The sequence below is a fragment of the Rattus rattus genome, chromosome 5 (genome assembly GCF_011064425.1).
Source record: "Rattus rattus isolate New Zealand chromosome 5, Rrattus_CSIRO_v1, whole genome shotgun sequence".
Classification (NCBI taxonomy): Eukaryota; Metazoa; Chordata; class Mammalia; order Rodentia; family Muridae; genus Rattus; species Rattus rattus.
The window spans coordinates 134,768,740-134,795,249 of record NC_046158.1 but is presented as its reverse complement, the minus strand read 5'-3'; the positions used below and the strand labels follow the sequence as shown (position 1 = coordinate 134,795,249).

The window sequence follows — 26,510 nt, the reverse complement described above, 5'->3', positions numbered from 1 at the left end:
TCTACTCATGGAGGCCAGAAGAGGTTATGGAATTCCCTGGAACTGGAGTTAGAGATGGTTGTGAGCCACCATGTAGGTGCTGGGACCCAAGTCCTATTAAGAGCAGTGCTCTTAATTGTTGAGCCATCTCTCCAGCTCCTAATGCATAGTTCTAAGGAAATGTCATACTACTTAATACTTGGTCCTGCAGTGCTTCTGTTTTTGATAGCTTCTGTTTGTCACATTGTTATTATTTGAATGATCAAAGGGCTAAGGTGATGATTGCCAGGTCTTTCTATTGTTGAGTTGCATTTTTTTTCTTTTGTGGTTTCTTAGAAATGTGTGTCTGAAAGAAGCTATGGTGCTAATTAGCTTATCTGCCTCATTTACTTTTCATCTTAGCTGGCCATTTGTTCAGTATGATTTGATACTGTCCATTTATATTCATATGATGTACATAAAGTTGTATTCAGGATAACCAAAACTAGGTTATTAAGGAAAAACTTCAGTGTCAGAAGATAACTAAAAGCAAAGCTGGGGTGAAGAGGTTACGCACAAGCACATGATAATATAATTGGAGATATTTCTTTTGAAGGATTTTGTGATAGTTTATGTCTGCCTTTTTTAAAAAGTGCGTGCATGTGTGTGTATCTGTCTGTCTGCAGAATCAGAAGAGGGCACTAGGTCCCTGGAGCCGGAATTATAGGTGGCACCCAGTTGCCTGACGTGGGTATTGGGAACTGGACTTCAGTGTGCTGGAAAAATAGCAAGTACCAACAACTGAGCCATTTCCCCAGCCCTCTGTCTGCTTTAAAGTACACACACATGCACACACGCACACATGCACATATTGAAAGTTAAAAATTTTCATTTGTGAAGTAGAAGCCAAAAAAAAAAAAACTTTTTTTTTTTTTTTTTTTTTTTTTTTTTTTTTCGGAGCTGGGGACTGAACCAGGGCCTTGCGCCTTCCTAGGTAAGCGCCCACCACTGAGCTAAATCCCCAGCCCCAAAAAAAAACATTTTTGAGGCACGGTCTCATGCAACCCAGGCTTGCCTCAGACTCACTGTACAGCTGGAATGACCTCAGACATTGGATCTTCCCAAGTGCTGGGTTATAGTCATGAGCCACTCAGTACATATGGTCCATGTGGTGCTGAGGATCAACTCAGAACCTCATGCATGTGAGGAAGGTGCTCTGCCAACTGAGCTGTAATACCTTTAAGATGTTATAGCCCCTAAAGTAAATCTTTAATTCATAAAATGTCTTTATGTACCTACCTAAAAGCCCCTAGAATTTGTTTTTATTCTTTAGTCTAACTACTAGTTGCTACCTTAGTTAGGGTTTTACTGCTGTGAAAACAGACACCATGACCAAGGCAACTCTTATTTATAAAGCACAACATTTAATTGGGGCTGGCTTACAGGTTCAGAGGTTCAGTCCATTATCATCAAGGCAGAAACATGGCAGCATCCAGGCAGGCATGGTGCAGGAGGAGCTGAGAGTTCTACATCTTCATCTGAAGGCTGCTGGCAGAATACTGGTTCCTAGGCAGCTACAATGAGAAACTTATAACCCACACCCACAGTGACACACCTACTCCTACAGGGCCACACCTAATTCTGCCAGTCCCTGGCAGAATTATAAAACTATCACATTCCACTCCCTGGCCCCCATAGGCTTGTTCAAACTTATGAGTCTATGGGAACCATACCTAAACATAGCATATTGTAAAATACATTTAGTCCAACTTCACTTAACTGTAATTCCCAAAGAAAGACAGGAAACCAGCTGGGCAAACTCCAAACTCTGCATCTCCATGACTGATGTCAAAGCTGTCTTCAGATCTCCAACTCCTTTTTCATCTTTGTTGACTGCAACAAACTTCTTTCTCCCGGACTGGTTCCACTCCCTGTTAGCAACTTTCCTCAGCAGATAGCCCACGGCTCTGGCATCTCAAACATCTTGGGGTCTCCAAGGCAACTTCAATGTTACAACTTCTTGTTTCAATGTCTGGGATCCACACATGATCTTCTGGGATCTTTGTAAGAGCTGGCATCACTTCTCCAGCTCTGCCTTCTGTAGCCCCCTAAGCTCAGGTTGATCCACTCCACTGCTGCTGCTGTTCTTGATGATCATCCTATGCTACTGGCATTGCCCATACACTGGGGTCTTCCACTGCAACTAGACTTTACCAATAGCCTCTCATACACTCTCCTCATGGTGCCAAGCCTCAACTCCTTTGCATGACCCCTTTAGTCCTGGGCCATCCACTACAACTGAGACTGCACCTTCACCAGTGGCCTTCCATGGCCTCTCACAGTGCCAAGCCTCAGCTGCTCTTCATGACACCTTCATGCCTTCAAAACCAGTACCACCTGGGTGATTCTTACACATTACCAAGTTCAACTGCAGCACGAGGTACAACCTTGGCTATCTCTGAAGCACAGCTTCTTTGTGCTCTCAGAAAACACTTCCCAGAAGATGTCACCTGAGTAATGCTGGTCTTTTCTTAATCATCCCTAATTTCTTAGCTCCAGCATCAATTGTCCCAGTAATTTCCTTCTCTTGACTATAAAGCCAGAGCCATGTGGCCAAAGATGCTGAGTTCTGCTGTTTGCTGGGGCTGCAACATGGCCCCCTTGTCCTATTACATTATCACCAGCTTTCTGTTTTCCAACTCCTTCACTGCCTAAGCTTGGCTGTCCTGAAACTTGCTCTATAGACTGACTTTGAGCTCAGAGATCAAAGGTGTAAGCCTCCAAACCTGGATTTAAGTTTTTCTTCACCTAGAACTTGCTCTGTTCTAGGCTGGCCTTGAACTCAGAGATCTGCCTTTTCTTTGCCTCCTGGGATTAAAGGCCTGCACTACCATGCCTGGATCTAAATTTATCTTTCCACAAAGTCATTACTCCCTTAATTCAATTTAATATCCTTGAACACAGGATTCAACTCCATTTCACTTCCTGGTGCCCCTTTAATACATGAACCATATATTTTGTTTTTCCTTTCTCAGCTTTCTATGCTTGTTTAAAATGTTCTTCATGAAACTTAACCAAAGAAGAAAGTCTATGATGGGAACTTCTAAGACTTCCTTTATCAATGCAATTACTCTTGAGTCTTTTCACCTTATCCTTAAGCAGACTCTTCAGACAAGGACAAAAAGCAGCTACATTCTTCACCAAAATCTCACAAGAACAGTTGTCTCGGCCACAGACTAAAATTCTTTTCCTCTGAAACCTCTAAAGCCAGGCTTCCATAGCTCAAATCACTCTCAGAAACAAAGTCTTCCTTATTCCTACTAGGATGGCCCATTAAACCCCTACTTAAAACATTCCACCACTTTCCAAATCCAAACAAAATCTATATTCTTCCAAACAAAAGCATGGTCAAGCCTATCACAGCAATACCCAAGTCCCTTAGGTTTTTACTGCCATGAACAGACACTATGACTAATGCAAGTCTTATAAAGGACAGCATTTTATTGGGACTGGCTTAGAGGTTCAGTCCAGTATCATCAAGGTAAGAAGAGCATGACAGCATCCAGGCAGGCCTGGTGCAGGAGGAGCTGAGAGTTCTACATCTTCATCTGAAGGCTGCTAGCAGAATACTGGCTCCCAGGCAGCTACAATGAGAAACTTATAACCCACACCCACAGTGACACACCTACTCCAACAGGGCCATACTTAATCCTGCCAGTCCCTGGGCCGAGCTTATACAAACCATCACAACTGCCTTTTATGTAACAATACTTTATCAGGATTTTTCTTTTGAACTCCCATAGCTGCAGTTTATTGCAGCAAACTGAGCATCTGTTGTATAGGCCATGAAAGCCAGCATCTCCATCTCCTTTTCTCCAGTTCCCAGCTCCAAATGTATTATATGAGTTGAGTAGCATAATGTGATTATCCTTTTTTTCCTCTGTACTCTGAAAATTCAGTATATATACTGACATATTTTCTCTTAGGAAGTTATTTTATGCATTGTTCTATAACTTTTTTTATTTTTAAGAGGAAGTCTTGTAAGCCTCCTTCTCTCCTCTCCTTCTGAGGTATGGGTTACATATTGGTACCACCACACCTAGCTATGAATTTTTTCTCCTTTTAGGATATCATACATTTCTTTCTAAATCTTAGTATAATATCTAATTAAATTTTATTAATGGCATATTCTATTTATGTGGTACTCAATGGATTTTTTTCTGATTCTTTCCCGTTATAAACAATCTTACATATCATTTATGTATCTCCCTGTATAGCTTCGACTGTCCTCAAACTCAGAGATCCACTTACCTCTGACCTGAGTGCTGGGACTAAAGGCATGTCCCACCACTGCCCTGGTGTTTATGTATGTTTTTAAAAGTTGAGTTTTTCCTTCTATAAATCCCTAAATGTATATTTGTACAGTCTTATTTTGAACTGTGGTATAATTTTTTGATAAAGGTTGGTTATCACAGTTCCCTATCCATTTACACTGGAAAAGAATAAATGTTTTGTTTATAGTCCTTGAATGTTTTAAAACCTAAAAGGAACCTGAGAATCTGTTTAGCTGTAGCTCTGCCCTCTCATTTTATAACTGGAAGGAGGCTTTGGTTTATATGAATTGTGTTCTGCTCCAACTCATGCAATGTGATGAGAAGAGGCCACAGTGAGAAGTCAAGGCGCTCGTGCCTGAGCACCCCCCACACACACACCCCACACCCCACACACACCCCACACCCCTGCATGCCTACTTAGCTCTCTCTCTATTCCCTAGTGTGTGCTAGTGTAACTGGTGCTTGCCAAAGTAGATGAGGGGGGCACACTTGCAGCTCTAGCACTTAGAAGGCCAAGGCAGGAAGATTTAAGAGTTTTAGACGAGCCTGGGCTACACAGCTAGATTCTCTCTAAATAAACACAGTAAATAAAGCTGTATTTTCTGAATATGTACACCAGCTGATCTTACCATTTGAAAAATGTGCACTGAGGTTAGGAAACATTCGCATGGGTCCTGGGCTTTATTTCATTTCCAGGTTTGGGTGGTATTCATTAAGAAAAGTATACAAAGCATGGAGATCATGACATGTAAAATGAATTTATATGTATAAGTATTGTACAGCTGTTTTGAAAATACCTTGAGCATTCTTGCTAATAATAAAGTTTATTTGCTAGAAACCATTGTACTAAGAGACTATGCCTTTTCTTTTACATCTCTTTCTAAAATAAATTAACAGAAATAACGATAAATGGAATTTGGCCATTCATCAATATTTACTTAGACTCTATTTGCTGGGTTTATTTAGTCTTTTCATCTGATGTTTCTCTCCTTCCTCTTTTTCTTTTCCCCTTTTGTCTAGGTCCTGGGAGGAATGGAGAGGGGTCCTATTGACTACCTTCTCTGAGAGTGGTCAGAGAATTCTTAACAGGTCTGTCAATTATGTAGAATGAAAATAAAAGTTTGATTTTTTTTGAAAGACTTAGTTTCAACTAAAAGAAATAAATTAGAAATAAACTTTTTTATCTGTACTGGGAATTGAACCCAGTGCCTCATATAAGTTAGGCAAACACTAAACTAGGAACCATACCTAAGTCCATAAACTCCCTTAAATTTTTTAAACATTTATGATATCTGTGTATGTATGTGGATGTGTGAGTGCCGTGCGTGGTATGCATATAGAGGTTAGAGAGGGAGTTGGTGCTTTTCCTCCCACCTGAGATTCAGGGAGGTTGAACTCACTTAGCAGGTTTTGGCAGCAAGAGCCTTTACCCACTGTGTCATCTCCCTGACCAAACCTTACTTTTAAAAAGAAATTATTTTGAGCTCAGTATACAACAAAAGATTTCACTTTGGCAAGCTGCAGTTGGCATGTAGGTTTACTGATGATCTGTTTGATGGAAGAGCATTTGGCCATGTTAGGGTCAGCCTGTAATCCCACCATTTGACTGAGGCAGCAGGATCGTGAACCTTACACATACTGAGTCCAGGGCCAGTCTGTACTACACAGGAAGATCCTGTCTCAAAAAGTCATTACCAACAAAGCATTTGTCATTTGTGTTGAATATATGTAATACGGATAAATTTTTTATTCGTTCCAACGGAGGAACCAAAACTAGACAAAGAGGTGGATTTCTCAGTTGTCTATGGTTGTGGAAAGGAATAGAAACAGGTAAAACCTCTAAATTACATTATTTATTTGACCCTTTAGAATTCCCAACAGCAAGCTGCCTTATAGATCTGAGAAGGTCTAGTGTCTGTAGCTGTAGTTTTGTTACCTACGCTATGGCATCAACAGTAAGTTCATCATTATGTAGCTCAGTGAACTCCTCAGCTGACTTTACATTGAAATCACCTGGTGATCTTGAATTCTTGATTATAACCTGTAACCATCTTTAGACACAGGAATTGTTCAAATTGTTGATCTGTCTATTTTATGTATAAAAACATGTACATATAATTTACATGCCTGTACATACCTCCCCACCCCTTCATTTGCTTTTTCTTTTGTTGTACTGTTGGAGTTTGAATACAAGGCCTGCACAGGCTAAAAGAATAGCATCAGCCCTGAGATTTGCTTTTTTTGTTGGTGATAGTGATTGCAGGTGTTTGTTTTTCCCCTTTGTTATATTGTCCTTCTGTGTGTGTGTGTGTGTGTGTGTGTGTGTGTGTGTGTGTGTGTGTGTGTGTGTGTGTGTGTGTGTGTGTGTGTGTGTGTGTGAGAGATCATCATTATTGGAGACAGTCCAAATGTAGCCTTGCTGGCCTTGAACATCCTAAGTAGACCATGCTGGCCTTGAGTTCACGGTGACCTTTGCCTCCTGAGTGTTTAGATGTGAGCCACTGTGCCCAGCTTTTTGTATTTGATCAGTCTTACAGGGCTTTAGATTTTGAGTCATTAGAAAAAAATATTTTTTCTGTGTTTCTATAATATAATATTAAAATGTTGAGTTTCACTTATTATACATATGTGAAGTTTTTGGTCTGTTTGGAGTTACCTTGTTGTATAGTGAGACAAATGAATCAATTTTATTATCTTCTAGATAGCTACCTTGTTCTAATATCATATAAGGAAAGTAAATCATTTTTTTCACCTTTATGAGATACTAAAATTTCAAAATTCTATTAATCTCCCATCCACTTACAAAAGTTTTTATAGTAGTTTTAACTACTGAGGATATAGTGTGGGTCAATGTTTGTTAACTTATATGTATTGCATGAGTGTGTTGTACATGTGTATGTGGAAGGCCAAACATGGAACCATGTTCTCTTAGATGACAGAGAGGGCTTTGGCTCTGCCACTCTCCACATTATTCACTTGAGGAAAGGTCTCTTAGAACCTGGAGTTAGTCTGGCAGCCAGCAAGCCCTGGTGAGCCTCTACACGTGTCTACTCTACAATGCTAGAGTTAGAGGTGCACACTTGGCTGCGCCCAGCTTTCTGTATGGGACTAGGGATCTGAATTCCAAATCCCAGACCCGCACAGTAGCCACTCTCACCCTTGATAGCATGTTTTAATCTGATAGGGCTTGGTCCCTTTCCATAACCTGATTCTTCAGAGTTTCCTACAAACTTTAGAGTTAGGTTGTCATCATTAAATTTTACACATAGGAATCTTTACCTATGAGAGTGTCATTTTATCCATGTCTTTTTTTTTTAATTTTATTTATTTAATGTATATGAGTACACTGCAGCTGCCTTCAGACACACCAGAAGAGGGCATCAGATCCCATTACAGATGGTTGTGAGCCACCATGTGGTTTCTGGGAATTGAACTCAGGACCTCAGGAAGAGCAGTCAGTGCTCTTAACCACTGAGCCATCACTCCAGCTCCTTATCCATGTCTTTAAAATTTTTATGTATACAAATATTTTGCCTTCATGTATGTATGTGCACCATATGTGTTCCCAGTGCCCTAAGAAGTCAGAAGGCCTCAGATATCCTGAACTAGACTTATGGATGGCTGCAAACCATCCTGTGAGTGCTTGGAATTGAACCTGTGCTCCCTACAGGAACAAGTGCTTTCACCAAGGAGCTCTTTCTCCAACTCCCTTCATAAGTATCTTAAAGTTTTCTTTTTTATATCTTGACCTTTTTTTTGTCAATTCCTCCCCCCTGGAGCTGAGGACCGAACCAGGGCCTTGCGCTTTTGCTAGGCAAGCGCTCTACCACTGAGCTAAATCCCCAACCCCTTTTTGTCAATTCTTAAAGATTTTAACTTTATGTCACTATTAAAAAGTGAGCTCTTTCCCCACCTGTTGGTGATTGTATGGGTGACAAATGCTGTTTTTTCTATATATTAATTGTGCATTGTGCTGCTTTACTGAATTTTCTCATCTGTCTTTTGTTTGACTTTCAAGAATACAGTGTAGTAATAATTTTTTAAATTTATCTCAGCAGCAGGTTCACTACCGTCTAATGGTTCATATTCCTGAATGAAAGACACATACACAGCCTTTATATTTTAATATACCTTAAACAGCACAGTCACTAGACCACTGCCCAACCTCCACGCCGATAAAATCTACCTCCTGCTGATAATTTCGAGTTACTTCTTACTAAATTTTATGTTCTCTCTTGGCTGCCCTGGACCCAGCTGGGCAGCCCTCTGGGCCAAGCTCTCCCTGCTCCTTCACATGGCGACTTTGCCTCTCTGTCCTGCACTCTTCTCAAGCCTGGAGTCTCCTCTCCTTCACTCCTTTTCCTACTCCCCATGGGAATTCTAAAATCCCACCTCTCTCTCCTCTTCTGCTATTGGCTGTTGGCATCTTTATTTACCAATCAGAACCAACTGGAGGCAGATTCCCAGAAGCTACATGCAGGCATTCTCATGCAGTTTTTTGGGGGAAACGTAATTAGCATTAGAGTACCAGCAACTATAATACAATTCTGTCATCCCCCCACCCCCCCAGCTAGGAACCGAACCCAGGGCCTTGCGCTTGCTAGGCAAGCACTCTACCACTGAGCTAAATCCCCAACCCCTGTCATTTTTCTTTAGTTTTATATTCTTTCTGTTGTTTTAACCTTTATTTCTCTCATTTTACTGATTTTTTTTTTAATACTTCTGTGTTCCTGATAGACCCCTATTCTCCCATGAAGCAGACTGCTGATTTGTATTTGTTGGTTTCTGTGAGTGTGATGTGCTTCATCCATGCACGTACTTTGCAACTAAGTTATATGCTTGCCCTTCTGTCATGTTACGAAAGCATTATGTGGGCTGGAGAGATGGCTCAGTGGTTAGGAGCACTGGTTACTCTTTCACAGGACCCTGGTTCAATTCTAGATCCACATGGCAGCTCACACCTGTCTACAGGCATCACACAACTGTCTGTGACTCTAGTTTTAGAGGATTTGATACCTTATTCTGGATTATACAGGTACAGCATACACACCCTACACAGACACACATGCAGGCAAAGCACTCATACGTGATATAAACACAGATTCACATGCACGCAAAACAACTCATATAGGTGATATAAACAAACAAGAGTGGAATTAAATAACTGAAAAAAAAAGAAAACTTTCTTTATTTTTTCAAGTTTAGAAAATTATCAGGAATGAATGATTAAGTCAGGCATATAATCCAGCTATGCTGGAGGCTAAGGCAACAGGATCAAGATTGAAGGCTAGCCTGAGTTACACATTGCTAGCCCAGCCCAAGATGACATGGTGGCACATACCTTTAATCAGTACTCAGGAGGCAGAGACAGGTGGATCTGTTCATTTGAGGAGAGGCTGTGGTGTACATGAGTGAGACCAAGTCTCACTCTTAAACTGCCACCCTAATAGTGTCTCCTCACTCCCAAATAAAATACATATATCAAACTCTAGATTCATTACCCAATTATTGGAAACAAGTATGTTACATTAACGGAAATAATCACATGCATCCTCCCTCAGTTTTCCGATATGGAGTTTGCTTTGAATTCCAATAACAAATTTCTTTAAAGTACTGCCAAGGTCTATTTAAAATTTGCTTTAGAATCTGACACATTGGTATATGAGCACACAATATAAAAAATGGAGGCTTTCTGCCTACAGCTTGTGTTGGCTTTGCATATTTATATTTACTTCATTAAATGAATTGAGGGGCTAGCAAGATTGCTCATTAAATAAAGGGGCTGCTACCAAGTCTCATTACCTGCATTTAGTCACTGGAACCCACGTAAGAGTGGAAGGAGAGAAGTGACTCTGAAGTTGTCCTCTGATGTCCATGTGAGTGCTATGGCAGGAGTATGCCCACATGTAAACAAAATCGTAAATGGAATTCTAAAAAGCAGTGAGAGGTTTTTATGTATACATGTATACTCTGAAACAACTTCAGGCCATTAAACTTCCGTCCTCTTTAAAGAAGTGTTTTGTTTTTTTCATTAAGTTTGTATATGGTGTTTAGGGGTGAAGGGGACCCTGCAGGTGGTCATGGCAGGGAAATGAACTGTGAAGAGGTGAGAATGAAAAATTGATTCGGATTTACTTCATTAACCTGGATCAAGACTTCCGGGAATCTGATGCTGTGTGGTATATTTCCAACAAATTTAAAGAGTATAATTTGGAGTGGCTTTCCTGTTGTAATAAAAAAAATCCTTGGTGCACAAGGGACAATTATATTGAAACTCAACTCAGGGTTCATATCATCTTTCTTTTTTCTTCTTTTTTTTTTTTCTTTTTTCTTTTTTTCGGAGCTGGGGACCGAACCCAGGGCCTTGCACTTGCTAGGCAAGCGCTCTACCACTGAGCTAAATCCCCAACCCCTCATATCATCTTTCTGAGAAGATGGGTTCTAGAGATAGGCTCCCTGTACTAGCTTAAAGACCTAAAGAAGAGTCTAGCCTGGTCTCTGTCATACAGACAGCATAGAGGTCATTTGTGCTCTAAGCCACCTCTGATCCTAGTCGTGGGAGCTTGAGGAGCCTCTGGCTATGTGGATAATGTAAGGGTCATTCAGACTTCTGAGTATCTGTCCTGGTTGTGGGAGCTTGGGGATCCCCCTAGCTGTAAGGATCATTTAGATTACTAACTACCTTTGTTCCTGAGTTTATGTTGGAGCTCTCGATGGTCTGGCCCAAAAGATAACACTGATCAGCAGCTTAATCACTTCTAGTTCCAAGCTTTCTGGATGGAAAACAGGTTTTGGGTTTTTTCCATTGGAAAGACAATCATGTGTGCTTAACATTCCTGCTCTCCCTGGAGATCTGTGGGCTCAAGGACCTTCCTGCTGTGCTCTCAACATAAGAATATCAAAACATTTATACTGTAGCTTGGCAGTAGCACGTGCCTTTAATTGCAATAGGCCAAGGCAAGTGGATCTCCGAGTTCAAGGCCAGGCTGGTCTGCAGAGTGAATTCCAGTGCAGCCAGAGCTACACAGAGAAACCCTGTCTCAAAAACAAAACAAAACAAAACAGAAATTTATACTATGATGAACAAAATCTTGGCCAAAATAATCTCAGTTAGCAATCCTTTTTTGTTTCTGAGTTGTGCTTCTATGGCCTGTTGTTTGTTGTTTTCCTAGGGAGGGGGGAATAAAGGGTTGGCTTTTTGATATGGTTTTTGTATGTAGTCCTGGCTTTCCTAGAACTCAATCTGTAGACCATGCTGGCCTCTAAAGGCATGTACCTCTACTGCCTGGCTTGTCATTTCCTTCTTTCTTAAGTTAACTAGTTATATAACTTTAAAATACTCTTCCAATATAAAAGTATTGGAGCTGGGTATGGTAGCACATGTCTGTAATAACAGCACATGAGAAGTTGAGACAGGAGGATTGCAGAGAATTCATTGGCAAACTTGGATACAGAGTCACAACCTGCCTCATATTTTTTTTTAATAATTTACCTGTTTACTTTTATTTTCTTGGAATTTTTGTATTGTTTTATTTTATTAACTTGAAACAGTGTCTCATCTAATGCAAGCATCAGACTCTCTTTGTTCCTGAGAGGCCTTGAACTACTGATCCTCCTTCCCTGGGTGCTCCCTCCCTTCCAAGTGCTGAGATTACCAGCCTGAGCCACTGGGTCTGGCCCTTTCATAGTTTTTCAAGTAAGGGTCTTGAATCATAGCCCAGAATGTCCTTCATTTGTGCCCTTCTTGCCTGTGCCTCCTGAGGGCTGGTTGCAGGCGCACCCTGTCAGTGTCTGCTCTTTTTCTCTTTTCTCATTGAGTTTTAGTTTACTCATGTATTCATTTTGCTCCCTTTTAGCTCATTATTAACTCATTCTAACAACTTTTTCTAACTTTGAGTCAGCTATTTAAGTTATTTACTTCCCCCATACCTCATGTAGATATTTTATGGCTATTAATTTTCTTCCTCATTAATTCGCCTGTATTCTTGAGTTCCTATAGTTGTATTAATTTATAGTTTTCTAGAAATTTTGCATTTCTGCTTGGTATTTTTTCCTTAACCTGAATCCATAGGTTTTGCTGTTGCTGTAAAATAGAATTCTGTTTGTTGGTTTTGAGTTAATCATTTTAGTGTGTTGTTCTAAAGTATTTGAGTATTCTATTGTTGAAGATGTATTGAGATTTTTTTCCTTATTGCCTAACTTTATAAAGTACCTTTTTCTTTAATTAAAAAAGCAGTTAAAGAATAGTTTTTTATTTATTGGCTACTAGTACATATTCATCTAAAGTTTCAAAATTATAAAAATCAATATTGAGCTCATAAGATAGTTCCTGAGGGTAGGAACACTTGGCCATCAAGCCTGAAGACCTAAGGTCAATCCCCAGGATAGTAGAAATGAAAAGCTGATTCTCAAAGTCATCTTCTCACCTCTGCACACAGTGACATATGTATGCATGTGTGCACACATTAAATAAATGTTTCAAAGATTTTAATTGGGTATGTGGCAGTAACAGAACTATGACACCCGAGTTAAAGATGTTATAGTCTGATACTATCTTATTAAGATAGATCATTTTTTTCTGAAGCATGCCAAAATAATAAATTTTCCATGTATAATTTGTATGTTTGCCATAAACAATGCTTTAGAATTTAAACTAAAATTAAAACAAGATATTATGAATAAAATAGGGAAAAACTTATACTTTATGAATTTTAAAAATAAATTTGAAATTATGTTAGAAGATGTGAGTTGTGAGTTTCGTATTTAATGTGAATAGAAAATATTCTGTGGTACTGGACAGATGCTCAGATGTTAAGAGCTCTGGCTTCTCTTCCAGAGGACCTGGGTTGGCTCTCAGCACTGATAATGGTGGCTCACAACCATCTGTAACTCCAATTCCAAAGGATTTGACATCCTCTTCTGGTCTCCATAGACACCAAACACACATGTGATAAAAATATATACATACAAGGAACACACCCATACACACAAACAAATCTTTTAAAATTTGTAAAAAGAAAAATATTTGTCTCCAAATATCTGTAGGCAGTTTCCTTTGGCAGGGTTAGGAATAAAACTCCGGAAAGTGCTAGAATTTCCAGTTCTGTGGTTCGTACATGAAACTGGTTTGGGTTCCTGACTTTTGCTTCTACATTTTACATATGGGATGAGGCATGTTTTAAGATTTCTAGTGAAAACTGATTTGACAATCTCTAGAGTTTACACATTGACTTTGTTGTTCATATTTTTAATCTTACATTTTTATAATTTTCTCTCTCTCTCTCTCTCTCTCTCTCTCTCTCTCTCTCTCTCTCTCTCTCTCTCTCTCTCTCTGTCTTTATCCCTTTCTAAAAGAACTCTGATTTGGCTGCTACTTTGACATATAAGCCCTAAAGATGCCACCGTGCTTGGACTTAGAGGATGATCTGGATAAGTGAGAAAAGTTAAGGCATTTTGGTAAGTGAGACTTTATGTAAGAGAACTCTTTTTGGGGTTTTTTTTTTTTAGTCTAACTTTTGGTTTTTCTTTTATTTTAAATTTAATTGTTTTATATGTACTGTATATTTTGCATTCTTGTATGTCTGTATATCATCTTATTCATAAAGTTCCCAAGGGGACCAGAAAAGAGTGACAGATGCCCTGGAACTGAGGTTACAGACAGTTGATAACCTTCATGTAGATTCTAGGAATTGAACCTGGGTTCAAGCCAGAGCCGTCTCTCCTAATTCTCCTAATTTCTTTCCCAATGTATTATTAGTAGATAGAGAACCTAGCAATTTATTTTTATTTGCATGTGTATTTGTGGGTGCCCGTGGAGTCACGTGGGTGCCACGTGAAAAGGATATCAGATCCCTATAGCTGGAGTTCTGGGCAAGGTTGTGAGCCGCCTGACATGGGAACAGACTTAAGATCTCCAGAAGAGCACTGAACTGCTGAGCCGTCTCACTAGCCCTGCTACTGGTTTTTCTATGTCAGTTTTGTATCCCTGATATTTTCTCGAAAGTATTTACTACCTAACTCTTAAGAGTTATCTTGTGAAGTTCTTAGTATCTTATAAATATATGATCATATCTGTAAGTAGGAGTGATTTGACTTCTGCCTTGCCTGTTTCTATGCTTTTTACTTACTACAAGCACTAGCGAGGAGTGACATGATCGCACATACTTTTATTTTATAGTTTGCACACACCTTTAATTCCAGCACTGCAGAGGCAGAGGCAGGTGGATCTCTATGATTTCAAGGTCAGCAAAGTCTACATAATAGGTTCCAGAACAGCAGAGCTATGTAGAGAAACCCTGTCTCCAAACCGCTGAGCCATCTCTCCAGCCTCCATATCTTATTTCTGTTGCATGTGCATATGCCACCAAGAGGTACAGAGGCTACCAAACAACCTACAAGAGGTGGCTGGTTCTCTCTTTCCTCCACATACTTTCTGGACATTAAACTTGAGTCATCAGGCTTGGCTACAAGTGTCTTTACACACCAACCCATCTCACCAGCCCTCATTGTATATTAGCCTTTTTTTTTTTTTAAGGTTATATCCCTTTGGTTCAATTTTGGTAATTCATATATTGATAAAAATACCCATTCCTTTCCGTTTTAACAACTTATTGGAAGCTTTCAAAAATTCCTTAATGATCCTCTTTGAATTTAGTCTATGTAAGCATTATGTATATATAATGTATGTTATGTATGGATACTTCTCTGTTTTGAGGCCAAGCCTCTTGTATCCCAAACTGTCCTTAAACTCCCTTTTAGCCAGATATGATCTTGTATTTCTGAGATCCTCCTGCTTCCTTCCATCTTCCATGTGCTGGAATTATAGGTATGTATCACTGTGCCTGCTTTATGCAGTGCTGGAGATCAACTCTGGGCTCTGTGCATGTTAAGCAAGCTCTATATCAACTGAGCTGCACCTTTAGCCGCCTAATTTTCTTAATTTGTGTCTATTTATTTTGGTTAATTTGGTTATCAAAGAACTCTTCATTTCATTAATCTTTTATATTTTTGTTTTAATCTATTTTATTAACACCTAACATTTATTTTGTCTTTCCTTTTTTTAAAAAAAATGTCTAAACATGTATTTACTTATTGTTTGTGTGAATGGGCTTAGTGTGTGTTTTAAGTTAGACAACAACTTGCAGTTTAATTCTCTCCTTCCACAATATGGATCTCAGAGAGCAAACTTAGCATCAAGCTTGGTAGCAGTCGCAGTTGCCTGCTAAGCCATCTCACCAGTCCTCCTATGTTTTTTGAGACAGTCTCAGGTACCCAGGCTTTGAAATTGCATTCACTGCTTAACCGTCTCACCAGTCTGTTATGGCTTTCCAGCTATTGAGTTTAGTTTGGCTTATTCTTGTTTTACCAAGACCCTGGCATATATCATTAGGTTATTTTTCTTTCTGTTCCTACTTTGAATTGGTTGCTAAATACCCACAGTTTGTAGGCCTTCTCAAGACTTGGTCTTTCTCCTGCTAAGCAGCAGCTTTTTTAGCCTTAAAAAAAATCTTTATTTTATTTGTTTACTTTTAATGTTATTAGAATTTTTAAAATGCAGCTGGAGAGGAAGTATAATTATTTTATAAAGGATTTTCTGGGTGCTGTTGTTTGAGACCAGAACTGAACTCTGCAGCCCAGGGTGTGCTCAACTTGTGATGTCCCTGCTGAGACTTTAGGTGTGTGCTGCGACACTCAGGTCCGTTCATTCTCCCGTGACACTTTGTATATTCCTCCCAATATTCTAGTCTTAACAAAAAAAGTAGCAAATGGCATTACGAAAGGAAATTTTATTTAGTAAATAAATTGCATCTTTTATAGAAGTATAGATGATATATTAACTAAAATGATATGTTGAATATGTAATGATGTTATAATACTCTGCATCCTCTCCTCTTTTTTTTTTTTTTTTTTTTTTTTGAAGGTTTTCTTACTGTTCACTTTGCATATACTTCTGGACTAATACACCATGGTTTTGGATGACCTTCCAAACTTTGAAGACATCTATACTTCCTTGTGTTCATCAACAATGGGAGACTCAGAGGTGGAGTTTGACTCTGGACTAGAAGATGATGACACAAAAAGTGATAGTATTTTGGAGGATTCCACAATTTTTGTAGCCTTCAAAGGAAATATAGATGATAAAGACTTCAAATGGAAACTGGATACAATCTTACAGAGTGTGCCCGGCTTGTTACACATGGGTAATTGCCTTAGCTTTTGCCTCCTTCTTGTTGCTGTGTGCTTTGACAGTTTCCTGCCTACAGCCATGATGCTGGGATTACAGGGTTAGGCCACCATGCCTAGTTTGAAAAGTTTCTAGTAAAGTGTAACTGTACTGTAATTAAACAGTTTTTAACTATATTAACATTAAAACTAGTATGAAGACACCTGATGTGTGCAGAGCACAGATAGTTTTCAGTAATGATCAGATTGGAAGAAACTTTGGTGTCTCTGCCCTGTGGAACCAGGAGCCAAAGTTTTTCGGTGTATGGAGACGCGTCTCCAAATGTCACGGGACAGCAGTAGGCCTCACTCTTGGAGCTTGTTCTTACCTTCTCTGATTTTGCTAGGTACCTATAGGTTCCCACACAGCTCGTTTAGCCTTTCTCTGGGCCACAGTTTTCCTTCTTTAAGAGCACTTTAACTAAACATAGCCTAAGCACTTTTAGAGTTTGTGAGTATATTAATCCCACTGCCTTAGCAAGTGGTCTGTTTTGTTGTTTTACATTAGAACAAGTAAATTCTGTGTTCATATTCAGTATCTAATGGTGTAAGAGCTGGCATGGGCTTAAGTGGCATATAGAAACACTGTCTATAGATAACTGGATTTTGAGAAAGCATTTTCCATAAAGCCAATTTATTAATATTGAAAGATGTAATTTGAGCAGTGGCATGCTCCTTTAATCCCAGTATTTGGGAAACACAGGCCAGCCTGATTTACAGAGGGAATTCCAGAACATCCAAGGTTACACAGAGGAATCCTGTCTCAAAAGAAAGAGAGTTGTGATTGAATAAAGGGTATAAACTGTTTAGTCGATCTGAGCTGATAACAAAAAGGAAATTATTTTGTCTGGAGTTGCCGGATATCTTTTATTTCCTTTCTTGTCTGTAAAATGTATTTATAAACAGTACTACCTCAGTTTACTTTGTAAATCTTTTTTTTTCTTTTTTTTTTTGGAGCTGGGGACCGAACCCAGGGCCTTACTTTGTAAATCTTTAATTGTAAAATACATATAACAGTTTGCCATATTCACAATTTTTATATATGGCTCAATGACACTTAAATACAATTAAAATATGCAACAATTACTAGTAGCATTTTTATAACTCTTATAAACTTCCCATTCCCTACCTACTCAAGCCCTTAATAAGCACCATTGCACTTTTTATAATTTTTTTTAATTTAAAATATTAGATTTATTTATGTATATGGTATTTTGCCTACATGCATGTAAATGCACTATATGTATGCAGTGCCCATAGAGGCCAGAAGAGGGCATCGTATCTGCTGGAACTAGAGCTACAGCCATTTGTGAATTGCCATGTGTATGCTTAGAATTGAACCTCAGACCTCTGGAAGAGCAGCCATTTCTCTAACTCTCCAGCCCCCTTTCTTTATTTTGAGTACTATTATTTACCTCATATAAGCAGAATCGTGTATCTTTATGACTGTTTTATTTCATTTAACATAATATTCTCAGTGTTTGCCCATGCTGTAGCACATGATAGGGTTTCCTTCCTGTTTCAGGCCAAATATCCCACAGAATGTATGTATGTATATTCTGCATTTCACTTACTGTCATCTGTTGCTGGGCACTTGGATTACGTCCGTGCTTTAGCTACTACGACTAATGCTACTGTAAATGTGGATGTACTCTTCCAGATCCTGCTTTCAATTCTTTGGTCTGTATACTTAGAAATAAAAGTGCTATATTATATTGCTGGGGCCAGCCCTGACATTCAGGTTCTGAACAGCATCAGCCAAAGGCCAAAGGCTGATGACCTCTGGCCTTCTAACTCTCTCTTACTGTTTTGGGAGCCAAAAGCTGATTACTTTGGGCAATTTCATAGGGAAGGAAGAAGAAAGAAAGAAAGTCAGGCATGCACACGTATACATGCACACAGTTTGGCTGGGCCTAAACACCTGTCTCATCAATTTCACAAGTGCACATGCATACTTACATGCATACACATATACTACATATGTATGTACAAGTATACATACATATATACATATATATACATTTGGTGAATGGGGCAAAACCACAAAAAGCCATACTTTATTTTTTCTTTCCACCTTTTTATGCCTTCTTAGACGAAAGTTCTTTATAAAATTACCTCACAGAAAAAATGTTACACAAAAGGGAGTTACAGAAGGATGTCTATAGTAAGTTCAGAGCAGTGTTTCATTCTGTAAGCTCATTATAAGTTCAAAGCAACTGTTTCACATGGCCTTGCTTTACCATAGAGCACACTATGTCTTCATCCTTGGACCTGACCTACAATGAATGGTTTTCCTTGATCACAAATCTGTCCTAAGCCGATTTCTCTTCTCAGTGTAATTTATGAAAGCTTATGGTACTCCTTATTCTGCAGCCTTTACTTACTATTCTATGAAGGGGGGCACATTCTATTTTTGATTCTAACACTAAAACTATCTCCTTAAACATTCTTTCTAAAACTATTTGAATTTTATAAAGTCATTAATTCATAAAAGTTCCATCTTCATGTTGATCTGCAGGAAATTTGCCCAATAGGGTGGGCTGATGCCCAAGAGTCATGAGCTATGTAATAATGGCAGGAAAGGCACATCAGCAGTGAGAAGCAATCCTGGGACAAAGTCTCTGGGGCTGTGCCTCCTAGAGTAACCCATCACAGCCATGCAAAATGGTGGCCATCTCCAGGAAGCTCACTTGATTGCCATAGACTTTCCTAGATGGCTTCTGTCATTGTATAACTCTTTTTTAACTCCTCACCATATAGTAGTTGTACCATTTGTATATTGTCATCATTAGTGCACAGGGTCCCCAATTTCCTCATATCATTGTCAACATTTGCTATATTCTATTTTTATAATAATCACCCTAGTGATATGGTATATAGCCATTTGATAGTGGTTTTTGTTTTTGCTTTTTGTTTTTTGTTTTTAAATGCACAAAATCATTAAGAAGTTCAGTGTTTCAGGCCAGGCAGCAGTGATGCACACCTTTAATCCCAGCACTTAGGAGGCTGAATCAGGTGGATCTCTGTGAGTTCGAGGCCAGCCTCATCTATAGAGTGAATTCCAGGAAAGCCAGAGTTACACAGAGAAACACCATCTCAGGAAAAAAAAGTTTAATGTCTCTACTTTTTTTCTTATTGTGCCTGTCCCTTTGTTGCCACATCCAAGAAATCACTGACAAGTCCGAGGCTTGTCAGATATTTTCTTCTAAGTGTTTTAGGTCTATATTTAAGTGTTTGTTCCATTTTCAATTAATTTTTGTACATGGTATTAGGATATTCACTCCTTTGCATGTGGACACACACTGTGCCCAGAGTAAGTTAGCTTTTGTGCATTCTTAAGAATATGTCTAGAAGTTTGTGTAGGTTTTAGAATTGCAGATGCCAAATGTTTTTCTGTCCTAAAGGAAGCTGCCTTGTCAGAATGTATGTTTCCTTCCTGTGTTTGCTTACTTCAGTGGACTCTGCTCTTATTTAAATGGATTTAAATCTTATGGATTTTTGTTTTATCTTTAGTTGCTCATTCTCAAATGCTTTCACAACTGATCATGTTATTCTCTTTCCTTCATGACCAAGAATCCAGCAAGCTGAAGGTACAGAAAGTGGAGCCCTGGAACAGCGTGCGAGTCACATTCAACATCCCCCGGGAAGCAGCAGAGCGGTTACGGATCCTGGCTCAGAGCAACAACCAGCAGCTTCGGGATCTGGGGATTCTCTCCGTTCAGATTGAAGGTCCTTTGCTTTGCCATGTGCCCATCCGAATCAAAGTACAATAACAGTAGAACCCTGCAGAGTTCCCGATGCTGCCCTGTCTGTCTCTCTGCGCTCACGTTTGAGACTCTCAAGCACCTGTACATCCTGTGTTTCATGTTTCAGTACCTTAGAATGAAAACGGGTTGAGGGTGTTGCCGGAGCCTGAACGCTCAGGCCTTTGGCTCTTCTGCCTTCAGTCTTAGACTTTGATCTTATTTGTACCTTGCACTGAACTGATTTGTCTTTGAAGAATGTTTAATTTTAATTGCTTTCCTTTAGTGAATAATTTTAATATTTTCTTTGTTCATTTAGTGGATTAGGGAGTCCTAAACAGTTCTTTTGTAACTGTTTATCACTGGACTGACCCTCTGAATGTAAGAATATGCTTATTCTAATATTTATAACATCCAGATTAAAGCCTTTCTGTTGCTTACCGCTTATTTACAGAATATAGGCCGAATTCTCTACTGTGATCTCAGGGCTTGCATAGTCTGAAGTCTACCTTCGTCATATAGCCTTATGCTAGTCATTTCCCTCCCCAGCTCGCTGTTCTCCATCTCTTCCGTTTTCCCTTGGTCCTTTGATCACACAGTCCTCCCTTTTGTAGAGCATTTGCAGTCACTGCCTGGGGATGGCACACTGCTCTTATCTTTCCAATCTTCAGGTTGATCTTTTCAGCCTTAAGTCTCTGGCTGAGTCTGTTGCTGTGCTCTAACAAAAACCCCTTTCTCTCAGATCATTTATCTCACACTTTACTGAGGTCTGTCATTTGGTTCTGTTCATTTCCCCATGTACTGTAAGCTCTAATAGGAAAGGAGTCATGTCTGGGTTTGTTCTGCTGTATGTCTGAATTGCCTGAGCCACATTAGTCTCTTTAGTAAGCATGTCACATGAAAACAAGGAAGGATATAATAGCATTACTTTGCTTTAGCACCTGGTATATAATTATAAATAAAATATGCCCCTTGCTGTTATAAACTCAAGTGAGCCCATGATATTATTTAATAAGAGGAACAACTCTATGATTGATATGAATCAAATTTATAGTACATCAACTATGGGCAAATACAAGAATTTCTTTTTTTTTTTTTTTGTTTTTTTTTTTGGAGCTGGGGACCGAACCCAGGGCCTTGCATTTCCTAGGCAAGCACTCTACCACTGAGCTAAATCTCCAACCCCAAGAATTTCTTTTTAAAAATAATTTTTATATATTTTATTTGTGTGTGGTGGGGTGGGAGGTCAGAAGATAACCCATGGGAGCCAATTACCTTCGTCCACCATGTGGGTCCTGGGGATCAATTCCAGTCATTAGGCTTGGAAGCAAATGCCTTTACTCTCTGAGCTATCTCGCTGGCCCTACCTTGTGCTTTGAGACAGTCTTTCACTCATATCTAGGACCTGCCAATTAGGCCAGGTTGCTGGTCATTAGACTTCAGTGGTCCTCCTTCCTCTGCCTTATGTGGGGTACAGGTGTGCTCCACTACACCGTGCCAGGCTCTTTAAAATGGGTACTAGGAGTCAAATTCAGTTCCTGAGCAATCACTTTACCAACTGAGCTGTCTCCCTAGCCTCCTGGAATAGAGAACTTCTAAACAAGGAGTGACATTACTTGATGCCATTGCAAAACTCTTGCGCTTGGGAAGCAGGGTAAAGTAGCTTATACTTATAATGCCAGCACTACAGAGGCTGAAGTAGGAGGGCTGCTACAAAGTTAAAGCCAGCCTAGACTACAGAGTAAGTCCTGTTGTTTAAATAAGTAAATAAAGACAACTTCTACTCAAAAAAGGGGGAAAAAACCTTCTGCTCAAAATTTCTTAACAAGCTTAATAAATTGCTAGTTCTTTACCAATGGTAAAATCTCCAAAACCCATACTTTATTGGGCTTTCACGCTTGGTTCCTAAAAAGCGAGTCAGAGTATCTGACAGGCTCTGATGATCCCCCTTCATTGGTAGGACGTTGTTCCCTATGACCAGCCAGCCCATCCCCTGGGTAATCTTTACACAGGAAGCTCCATGACAGGACAGAGCAAGCCACCTACCTCCTTTATAGCTTCCTGCTTTACCTTCAAACTGGAAACCAAGATGCTAAGATATGAACGGAGTTGGGGCATATAATCCTCCAGCTCCCAAGTGACGGGACAGCTATCTTAGCTGTCCCCAAGGTGTTAAGTGTCTTCTGTGGAAGGTACTATAGCAGTCAAAATTGTGGATTAAGTGCAAGAAGCACTTATTTTGGCAGCTGTTTTTCTTCTTTTTTTTTTATTCCTTTCTTTTTTGTTGTTTTTTTTTGGGGGGGGGGATAGGGTTTCTCTGTGCCACAGTCTCAGCTGTCCTGGAATTTGCTCTATAGGTCAGAATGGCCTTGAACTCACAGAGATCCACCAGCTTCTGCCTCCCGAGTGCAGGGATTAAAGGTCTGAGCCATCTTGCCTGGCTCAGCAACTGTTTTCCATTAGGCCAAGTAAGATTTAAATTTTCATAACTAGAGAGTTGGCTCAGCAGTTAGGAGCACTGACTGCTCTTCCTGAGGTCCTGAGTTCAATTCCCACAACCACATGGTGGCTCACAGCCATCTGTAGTGGGATCTGATGCCCTCTTCTGGTGTGTCTGAAGACAGCTGCAATGTACTCACATACATAAAGTAAATAAATCTTTTAAGTTTCCTTAGAAACTGTTTAATGAAACAGTTCTAGTATCCTACCTACATTTGAAGCTCAAATGAGCCATCTTGAGATGGCTCAGATTTAAGAATACTTGTTACTCTTGCAGACCTGGGTTTGGTTTCCAGCACCCACTCACAACCATCATAATTCCAACACTTTCTCTCTGACTTCTTCGTGTATTATATGCATGTGATACATGTACATACTTGGAGGCAAAAGTCTCACTTAAAATAAGTCCTAAAAACAAATACAGGAGATGCAGTCAGTGCATTGGCATGGCACGTGCTTGCCATGTACAAAGATTCAGTCCCCAGCACGGCCCGTTAGAAACATTGAAATGTTCTTACCTTATGTCACAGAGGTAATTAGGAGAGACTTCTCTGTTTGCCATTACATGACATCTCTAACACAAGGCTGTAGGGACCTTTTTGTTCTGTGTGGCCGAGCACAATCTTGAACTTCTGATCTTTCCTCCACCTCTGAGGCGCTTTGATCACAAACATGTTCTAACACACTAGGTTTGTGCAGTACTGGGGACAGAACCCAGTGTTTTGTGCATGCTAAGCAAGGACTGTGCCACTGACTTATAGTCACAATACCTGAAAACGTTTTTATAGTGTAGTTATTGCAAGAAAATGGTAATTTCCTCACAAGTCCTCCAGGGTCTCTCCACCTAAGTATTACAGTGTCCATACTATCCTGCATACTTCTTTCCACATTAAACTTCATACCTCTTATCTCCTAATTATAAACTCCCAGAAGGGAGTGGGGAATTTTGAGTTTCCGAGTCTCTTCCTGTTCTCCACTTGTTTCCATCCTGCCCCTGCTCCTACCCACAATTTGTGGGCCAGTTTTGAAAGTAACTGTTGAAACTTTGAAGCCCTCCAACACTAAGCAACTTCGTTAGTGATTGCGGTCGCCTTGTGCTTGCTAAGCTGGAACATGCCGCATAGGCTAGGACTTCAGTTTCCTGTAATTCCCGCATTCTGGAGGGCGAGGCTCAAAGTCATGAGTTCAGAGCTAGACTGAACTGTATATAGTAAGGCTTAGGTTAGGTTATAATACTGAGCTAGCCTTTTTTATAGTAGTAAACATAATTCTTCAAAATCAGAAAAAAGTAATTCTTATGTAACTGTCTTTAAACTAAATCTGCATTTTACTCTATTTTCATTTTGTAATTTTACTGTCATTTTCAGGGGAAGGTGCTATCAACCTGGCTTTGGGTCAGAACCGAAGCCAAGATGTGAGAATGAATGGACCCGTGGCATCTGGAAATTCCGTTAGGATGGAGGCAGGATTTCCCATGGCAAGTGGTCCAGGTGAGACCTCCTACTCATTTTGTGTAAATTTTACCAGTTTCCTTTTGGAAGCTTGATTTCTTACAGTACTGAGTCTTGCCATGTAGATGAGACATAGAGCGTGCTCACTTCTATTTCTTAGAACAATGACAATGACAATTCTCAGAGAGGTAGCAGTGACAGAGCCTGAGGTGATGGATTTATTGTCTTTGGCCTGAAAGTCTGGTGAACACTGAGTCATGGAGTAAACATTTATTAAGTACCGAGTATATGATAAGACCTATGCTAAACGTTGGAAATAGAAATGAGTAAAACATTTTCCATCTTCAAGATGTTTCTTATGAGCAGAGGCAGGTGGATATGAGCTTGAAGCCAACAAGGTCTATATAGCAAGTTCTAGGCCAGCCAAGGCTATATATGAGATCTTACCTCAAACGAAAGAAAAAAATTGAGAACAGAAGTGAGTGAATTAAAAACTATAAGGAACAGCACCATCTGTTTCTTTATAAAGAGCGACTAAGCTGGGGTGGAGGAGCTCCACTGAGGCAAAGTTTACCCAGCAGGTACAAAGCCTGGGTTCAGTCTCAAACACTGCATAAAGCCCCGCCTACTGATCCATGTTTATAATCTGAGCAGTTGAGGAGTGGAGGCAGGAGGACCCCGAGTTCAAGGTCATTTTCTACTATATAGTAAGTTTGATGCCAGCCCAAGCTACACAAGACCCTGACTCAAAGAAGTGAATAATTCTTTTGAGAAAGGGACAACTAAAAGTGATTTTTAATATGGGAAGAGTTTAAAGAAACATATTCTTTTTTTTTTTTTTTGGTTCTTTTTTTCGGAGCTGGGGACCGAACCCAGGGCCTTGCGCTTCCTAGGCAAGCGCTCTACCACTGAGCTAAATCCCCAACCCCTAAAGAAACATATTCTTAAAGGATAAATATTACACTATGTAAATTAATTCTTAATATTAAAAAAAAACTGGAGTTAGATTGCACATCTGTAATCCCAGCATTTGAGAGGATGAGGCAGGAGTTTTTCCATGAGTTTCAGGCCAGCCTGGGCTATGTAACAAGTAAGCCTGGGCTATGTAACTCTGTCTCAAAATACAGGCAGAGGGGTTGGAGAGATGGCTCAGCAGTTGAGAATTGCCTGCTTTTTTGGAAAATCAGGATTCAGTGTCCAGCACCCACATAGTGGCTCATAACCATCTGTAACTAGTTCTAGGAGATCCAATACCTCTTCTGGTCTTCACAAATACAGATATGTAAGTGGTGTACACACATATACGTGCAGGCAAAACATATATAAACAGAAAAACTTTGAAATCTAAAAATAGTTCTTAAAAGACAAATTTATATATTTTTTAATGTTTCTAAGGTATGTCATTAAAATAAAAATTAGAAACTGAGTGTGGTAGCTGGCACATGTAATCTCAGCCCTTCCTTAAGCAATTACTGTGACTTTCAGACCAGTCTGGTCATTACACACACACGTGTGCCAACTCCAGAATATTATCTCAGGTGTTCTCTCTTCTAGGACTAATAAGAATGACAAGCCCTGCCACTGTTATGATGCCCCAGGGCGGGAACCTGTCATCTTCCATGATGGCACCAGGCCCCAATCCAGAACTGCAACCCAGGACTCCTCGCCCTGCTTCTCAGTCAGGTAGTGTCTTCCAGTCATTGGGAATTAAAGAAGCTGGCGTTACCTAACAGATATCATTGAGATTCAGCCACTGAGGCTGGATTCCTAACTAACTGCTCAGTTCCAAAATTTACCATCAAGTCTCACAACTAAATGTCAATGTTTCTTCTCCAAATTTCTTGTTATTTTATCATCTATTCTCCAACGTTCCCAATGCTGTCCTAGTTAAGAGTTTCTATTGTTATGAACAGACACCATGACTACAGCAGTTCTTATAAAGGAAAACATTTAATTGGAGCTAGCTTACAGGTTCAGAGGTTTAGAGTGTGGTGGTATGCAGGCAAACATGGTACTGGAGAAGTAGTTGAGAGTTCTAGATCTGGATCAGCAGACAACAGGAAGAGAGAATGACACTGGGCCTGGCTTCAGTACCTGAAACCTCAAAGCCCACCCTTCATGACACCCCCTTTTTCCAACAAGGTCATGCCTCCTATTTATGTGCCACTCCCTATGAAGCTGTTCAGACTCCCCATTCAAACTACCATATATACCTTGGGATGCTTAGTTCTGTAAGATACACCATGACAGAATTTTGAAGTCATATGAATTTGTTACATGCTTTTTAAGTTAACATGTTATAA

The 26,510-nt window shown here is 39.7% G+C and overlaps 1 protein-coding gene across 5 annotated transcripts in view; it reads left to right on the top strand.

Moving 5' to 3' along the window:
• The window catches only part of Ncoa6 (nuclear receptor coactivator 6), a 71,779-nt gene that overhangs the window by 14,446 nt on the left and 30,823 nt on the right, over positions 1–26,510 (top strand). For 4 of the 5 annotated variants that reach the window (XM_032904524.1, XM_032904523.1, XM_032904522.1 and 1 more), the window contains exons 2-7: positions 5,313–5,381; positions 13,647–13,748; positions 16,213–16,492; positions 20,088–20,243; positions 24,124–24,246; positions 25,762–25,890. In XM_032904524.1, the coding sequence (XP_032760415.1) occupies positions 16,258–16,492; positions 20,088–20,243; positions 24,124–24,246; positions 25,762–25,890 (643 nt within the window). In that variant the 5' untranslated portion in view covers positions 5,313–5,381; positions 13,647–13,748; positions 16,213–16,257. The remainder of the gene's footprint in view (positions 1–5,312; positions 5,382–13,646; positions 13,749–16,212; positions 16,493–20,087; positions 20,244–24,123; positions 24,247–25,761; positions 25,891–26,510) is intronic. The other variant, XM_032904521.1, reaches the window with a different exon arrangement.